Source organism: Amblyraja radiata, chromosome 31, assembly GCF_010909765.2.
Source record: "Amblyraja radiata isolate CabotCenter1 chromosome 31, sAmbRad1.1.pri, whole genome shotgun sequence".
Lineage (NCBI taxonomy): Eukaryota > Metazoa > Chordata > Chondrichthyes > Rajiformes > Rajidae > Amblyraja > Amblyraja radiata.
This window is the reverse complement of record NC_045986.1, coordinates 17,212,344-17,219,483: the sequence shown is the minus strand read 5'-3', so window position 1 is coordinate 17,219,483 and position 7,140 is coordinate 17,212,344. Positions and strand designations below refer to the sequence as shown.

Below are 7,140 nucleotides of genomic sequence, written 5' to 3'. Positions count from 1 at the left end.
AGTAACATCAATCAGGTTGCGTCACTTTGGTCCCATTCATAGAATCCCGTTGATACAGAGAGCATTAACTTTTAACCCCATCTAAAACCCCATTTCTGATACTTCACTAACTAAATGAGTGTTCCTGTACTCTACTCAAAACTGTATTCTCGATGTGGAGTTGGTGGCTTGTTACCCCGTCCATTGTGAATGATACATGCTATGAAAAATCTGCAGCTGGCTCTGTTTATAAGATGTGTTTAATTCAGACACAGGGAAAGTTGACCCACACATTGGTGACATAAAGTAAAATCATCTAAACAGTGCATTAACTCTAAAAACCCAAGAGTGACTCTTTTGCACAGATCACTAATTGGACCATTGGCTTGTTGGTTCCCATCTTGCTCAGCTCTGACAACTTAAATCTGGTAGAATCATTGGACTGGATGTTTGCAACAAGACTGCACTGAAGGAAGGAATCCTTGTCGGTCATATTCGGAAAGTGGAGATGCAAATTTTTGTGATTAAGTTCAAAGCCGATCATTACTAATTATATTCAGCAGCCGAAGGCAATCATCTTCTCTACTGCAGGATTTAAGCTTTGAAGGCAGCGGAAGTTTTGTACAAGATGTTCCCGATTTATCTGTCTTATTGATCACATGTAAAACAAATTTCCTTCCTTCCTTCCTTCCTGGTGAACTCCGCAGTTGAATGGATAGGAGAATATTAAAAGGATGGATATTTTACACATGGTATTAATGTCCATAATTGAAGTTAGCTGCAGCCAATGCAAGCAATGAAGGCACAGATGGTGCAAGGATAAGGATTTGTAGCAATCTGCCCTGGAACGAAAGATTGAAATATGTTAACAATGTACCACAAATCATATGCATTGTTTTAGTGTCAAACCATCATATTGTCAACAAAATGTGTGAAGTGAAGTGTTGCTTTAAAGTTCAGTTCTGATTTTTCTGGTTCAAAGTAACCAATAGTTTGGTCAACACTGAGTGGTTCCTCAATTGGTTGGGGTTTACCGCTGCCATTTATCAAAAAGAACGAATTCCAAGAATAGCTTGTGTTTGTCCATCCTCTGCGTCGATCGGATTTGGGGTTTGTTGGGACACACAACCACAATTGGGCGCCAGTGCCTCTTCCCTGAATGCACAGTCTTTTGCCCAGGGTGGGGGAAGCAAGAACCAGAGGTCACAGGTTTAGGTGAGAGAGGCAAGATTGGCTATGAACCTGAGGGGCAACGTTTTTACTCAGAGGGTTGTAGTATGCTGGACGAGCTGCCAGAGGAAGCAGATGAGGCAGGTACAATGCCAATATTTAGTTTTGTTGAGAGATATAGCGTGGAAACAGGCTCTTCGGCCCAGCGAGTCCACGCTAACCAGAGACCACCCATACATTAGTTCTGTCCTACACGTTAGGGGCAATTTACAGAAGCCACTTAACCGACAAACCTGCACATCTTTGGAATGTTGGAAGAAACCGGAGCACCCGGAGAAAACCCACACGCTCACAGGGAGAATGTACGAACTTCATACAGACAGCACACATAGTCAGGATTGAACCCAGGTCTTAGGTGCTGTAAGGCAGCGACTCTACTGCTGCGCCACTGAGCCACCCATTTAAAAGCCATTTGGACAGATACATGGATAGGAAAGGTTTAGATGGATATAGGCCAAATGCAGGCAAATGGGACTAGCTTAGATGTGACATCTTGATCGGCATGGATGAGTTGGGCTGAAGGGCCTGGTTCCATGCAGTATGATTGCATGACCATGACCTTTCGATCTGCAGCTTCACTGTGGGTGAGTAGAGATTTACCCCCCTCAGTGTGAGGGACCTGACTTCTCCTCGAGACCCGAGGTTCTCCTCCATCAGTGTGAGATCTCCAGAGGTTCTCTTCTCTCAGTGCGGGAGCCCATAGGTCCTTTTCCCTCAGACTGAGGGATCAGGGTTCCTTCTCTTTCAGTTTGAGGGACCAGAAGTCCTATTCCCTCAGAGACCAGCGGTCCCCCTCGCTCAGTATGGGAGACCAGAGGTCTTCTCCCTCAGTGTAGTTGACCTTCACACCTTCTGCTGCCCAGGTGGCCTCCAGGGGGAGTTATCTTTGAGAGACAGCAGAAGAAGACGCCAGTATGTGTTGAACCAACCTTCGAGGCGGGGAGCCACACAACTTGGGAACATGTCCTTTACCTCACCAAATCCGCATTGAGCATCGAGCTCCCATTTGCACAATCCTGCACAGGTCTCATGTAATTATCCCCACATCACCATCAGCTGTTATCACATTATACCACTTACCTGCACATTGAGGGGCAAATTACAATGGCAAATTAACCAGCCCATCCACACATCTTTGGGATGTGGGGGGAAAAAAACTGGTGCATCCAGGTGGTCACAGGGAGAATATGCAAACTCCACTCACATGGTAGTGGGAATGTATATTGAATCTGGGTCACTGGAGCAGCGAGGCAGCAATTCTACTGCACCTCCATCAGATTGAGTGCAAGTCACAGGTGGTCTGCGAATTCTGCAGCCTTGCCAGACCTGGTATCCACCGTGTTGGGTGTTGTGTGAGGGCAGAGCTGTACCAAGGGCACAGTAAGGAGAGGACCATCCTCTGGCAGATCAGGTCACTGGCTGGAGGCATAGCTGTTCCCACTGAGTAGCGGCCGACAGGGGAAGGGGACAGTAGGAGGCTGGGAAGTAAGCAAGTAAATGGAATTATCTAGGAAGGAAGTGCAGGTGTTGGTTTAAGCCGAAGATAGACACAAAAAGCTGGAGTAACTCAGCAGGACAGGCAGCAGCTCTGGAGAGAAGGAATGGGTGGCGCTTCAGTGTGAAGAAGAGTCTCGCCCCGAAACGTCGCCCGTTCCTTCTCTCCAGAGATGCTGCCTGTCCCGCTGAGTTACTCCAGCTTTTTGAGTCTATCTTCGAATGGAATTGTCTGTTGTGGTCTGACCCAGGAGTTCCCCTGGCCTCATTAATCTTAATAATTCTGTTTCAAAAAACTTTTTAAAATATTTTATTTTATTAGAAGTAAGTACAGTCATATGGCACCAAAGTAATATATATTTTCAGAATACATTTTATGTACAACTTCTTTTTTTTTTTATTACACTGAAAAAAGATTAGAATAAGAAAAAGAAGTTAGATAGTAAAGGATAGAAAGATGTGAAATATATAGTGTGTGAAAAAAGAAAACGAGTAAATGAAGAAAGTTGAGAGAGAGAATAGAGAAAATAAAATAAAATAAAAAAGAAAAGGAGATCATTATTTATAGTCTTGACCAACCCTCGTCCAGTCCTGAAACAGTTATTTTTTACAATTGTGTTCAAAAAACTTAAACAAAATAAGTTTTGGTACCAAGAATCCCAGCAGTGAGAAGGCAGAACAGCGACTATTAAAGAAGTGAGTTAGGGGGAAGCAATGTCAAGTTCAGGTTATATTCAGTATGATGGTGGTGAGACTGCATCTGGAGCACGATGCGAGTTCCGATCGCAATGCTATGGGAAGGATGTGATTAAACGGGAAAGGTGCAGTAAAGATTCACAAGGATGTTGCTGGTGTTAGTAGGCTTGAGTTCTAAGGCTTGAGGCTTGATGAGCTGAGACTGTTTACCCAGGAGCAAAGAAGGATGAAGGGATAAATTTATAGAAGTTTATAAAACCATGAGGGGGCAGAGATTGGATAGATGGTCACAGACTTTTTCCCAGGGTAGGGGAATCCAAAACTGCAAGGCATAGATTTAAAGTAGAGGGAAAATAATCATAGGGCACCAGAGCGGCAACATTTTCACACAGAAGGTAGTGTGTACATAGAACACGCTGCCAGAGGAGGTGGTTGAGGCAGATACAATCACAATGTTTAAAAGGCGTTTACATAGGTTCATGGATAGAAAGTTTGAGAGGGATATGGGCTAAATACGGGCAGAGGAACCAGATTAGGTAGGCACCTTGGTTAGTATGGTCAAGTTGGGCCAAAGGGCTTATTTCCATGATGTAAACTCCATGACTCTTTGATAACTGTTTGTTTTGATACCAAGATACAGCAGCAAATCAAAAGTAGGGTCTGTTTAGACTTTGGACTATAGAAATATAGAGTGGAAACAGGCTCTTCAGCCCACCGAGTCTGTGCTGACCAACGATCACCTCATAGACTAGCACTACACACTAGGGACAATTTACAATTTTACCAAAGCCAATTAACGTACACACCTGCACGTCTTTGGAGTGAGGGAGGAAACCTGAGCACCCAGTGAAAACCCACACGGTCACTGGGAGATCATACAAACTCTGTACAGACAGCACCGGTAGTCAGGGTCGAACCCGGGTCTAGCGCTGTAAGGCAGCAACTCTACCGCTGAACCACTGTGCTGCCCAGAGCTCAGGGAGTTGCGCTATATATTAGGGAGAACATCGAAGCAGCACAGAGGGAGGACATTTTGGCAGACTCATTGAGTGAGGCGACATAGGTAGAGTTGAGGTGTGGGAGAACTACAAGGGGTTATAATATAGGCCTTGCAATAGCCCACGAGATATATTTAGAAGCTGATATGCAGACATTTCATGGAAGATATATTTTTTTATTTTTTTTATTTTTTATTTTATTTTTTTAAATCTTTCCTTATGTTTCACCAATCTGTGATAAATGTCTGTGTCAAGAAGCTACCATAGCGCATTCTTTTGTTTTTTGTACAAAAATCCAAAAATTCTGGCATGGAATATTTGATATTTTTTCAAAATTAATTAAAATAAAACTGGTACCAAAACCAGAATGGATCATTTTTGGGATATCGGAAGGTATCCCTGAATTAAACGTGTATCAGAAGAATTTACTCAATTACGGGCTAATAATGGGAAAAAAGCTCATACTTAAATTCTGGAAAAATGCGCCCACACCAACAATAAAAATGTGGATATCAAATATGTTTAAAACATTACATCTGGAAGAGATGAGATTCCTCTTAGCAGGTAAAGCAAACCAATTTCAAAAGACGTGGTCTACGTTTATGGACCTATTACAAGCATGAGGTGCAATAGTAATTTTAAAAATAAATAAATAAATAAATGGTATCAGGACCTGGCAATGGGAGGTAAAACAACAAAAACAGACTTGGTTGGTAGTCTTTCTGCTGAGTTCAATGTTATAATAGAGCGATTGTCCTTACTTTCTTTTTCTTTCTTTTCTAGGGTCTACTTTCTTACTTCACTTCCTTCTCTAACTTCTTTTCTAAGGGGCTTTCTTTTCCCAACACTCTCGTGCACTTCACGACTCTTGCGCACTTTCTTTACTTTCCTTACTTCTATCTTTTTCTTAAAGCTCAAAAAAAATGAAGCGGTACAAAAAATGTATTAAGATATATGTGTTGTGTATTATTGTAATTTGCCGTACTTCTAATAAAAATAATTTTCATGGAAGATATATGAAAGCAACACGGTACGACAAACAATCTGCGGGAGGTTGAGCAGCAACTGTAATGGAAATGAATTGTCGACATTTCAGGTTGAAATTCTGGATCAGGATTGGAGAGAGATAGCCAGTATAAAGAGAGAGGCAGTGGTGAGGCAGAAGTGGGCGGTGATAGGCGAGTCAGGGAGGAGTGAAGAACGACGGACAGGTAGGGGATGTGAATATTAATTTGTTTCAAATGTCAGGAGTTTATTTACGATATATATATGTTTGTCCAACAGCCGCTTTAATATTAAAGAATTGATCTATATTGTACTCCTGAGAATTCATTCTATCATGTTGTTTCTGGCATTTCCTGTGGACCAAGACAACTTATCCATACTTGCATCTGCTTGCACACGGCACTTAATGGCACATATAAGTAAATAGTAAATGGTAAAAACTTCCCTTGAGCTACTTACTCAGCGTGTAGAAGACCTGGGGAGCGTCTCCCTTGGTGCAGATTGGCCTAAACGGTTCGGGGAGGTTTGTGTTGTTGCAGAATGACCGGGTGCCCATGTAGGTAAAACGTGGTCTCTCAAAGATCTCGTCATCCATCACCTCCTTCAGGCGGATCACATCATCCAAAAGAAAGTCATGGGCCCCCAGCTTAGAGAGATAAGAGACACACAGCAAAATATTACCAGACTCATAAGAAAGGTCTCAGCCCGAATGTCACCCATTACTTCTCTCCAGTGAGGTGGCCTGGCCCGCTGAGTTACTCTAACATTTTGTGTCTATCTTCGCTGTAAGCCAGGATCCGCAGTTCCCCCCTCCACAGCTCAATGATCAAGGTAGACGTTGAAACTTTGAGGCAAAAACAATCTGCTGGAGGAACTCAGCGGGACAGGCAGCACCAGTGGAAGGAAATGGACAGTCAACATTTCCCTTCATCTGGAATCATTGACTATCATTCCCCCTCCACCGACACTGTTCGACACATTGAGTTCCCCCGCCCGGTTGTTTGTTCATTGCTCCAGGTTCAAGCATCTGCAGTTGCTTGTGTCTGCAATGAAAGCCTGTAAAGTCAATTGACCAGAGAAACCTCTGTTGCTCGAGCAGCAACATGACAGTCTAGTTACCAAAGTCTACAAAAATAGTGCTCAAACCAAATATTACTTAATATAATCTTATTCTTTTAATATTTGGTTCCCAACATCGCACAGTATTCTTTTGCATTGATCATTCTCCCCTCGCTTGTTCCTGGGATATGATCCATATTTTCTTCTTCTGTCAAGAATTCCCTTTAAACCTGCTGGATTAGTAGAGGAAAGTTATGATGAATGGCAGGGAGCAGAGTCAGGTGTGTATTACACGGCAGTCAAATAGAAATATAGTCTGAGCATTGATCTTACCCGAACCACGATAACTCCCGAGAGAGTCTGCAAGCATGTACTGACCAGAATGCTGGCCAAAATTGTCCTCATAGTTGCTGAGCTCTCTTGAAGCAAATCAAACTGGAACAACCTGTCAGCTTGAACTGTCTTTTTAAAGTCTTGGTTGGCAATTTTAAGTCATCTGACATAGCGGCAATAACACAAGGCACAGCGCATCACAATGTGCATGGAATGCCTTTGTACAAAAACTAACTGAAATGACATTTTTCTAAAACCATATAATGTCATTAATGAGTAACCAAATTTTCATTAAAGTTCCTAATGAGGAAATGTCCTCATTATATGGTGGCAATGTTAGAGATAT

At 42.6% G+C, this 7,140-nt stretch overlaps 1 protein-coding gene across 1 annotated transcript; it reads right to left on the bottom strand.

Moving 5' to 3' along the window:
- Nucleotides 1–753: 753 nt before the first annotated feature.
- Nucleotides 754–6,866, bottom strand: LOC116990289 (guanylin-like). The gene is made up of 3 exons (XM_033047796.1): nt 6,795–6,866; nt 5,862–6,048; nt 754–821 (listed from the first exon to the last, which is right to left on the bottom strand). Exons 1-3 carry the CDS (start codon nt 6,864–6,866, stop codon nt 754–756), a joined length of 327 nt encoding a protein of 108 aa, XP_032903687.1.
- Nucleotides 6,867–7,140: the final 274 nt, after the last annotated feature.

Bases quoted from the DNA above. Each gene is read 5' to 3' on its own strand.
- LOC116990289 (XM_033047796.1), bottom strand. From the start codon at position 6,866: ATGAGGACAATTTTGGCCAGCATTCTGGTCAGTACATGCTTGCAGACT. The intron at 6,049-6,794 runs GTAAGATCAATG...TATCTCTCTAAG, and splicing joins CGGGAGTTATCGTGGTTCGG to CTGGGGGCCCATGACTTTCT. The intron at 822-5,861 runs GTAAGTAGCTCA...CTTTCGTTCCAG, and splicing joins CCAGGTCTTCTACACGCTGA to GGCAGATTGCTACAAATCCT.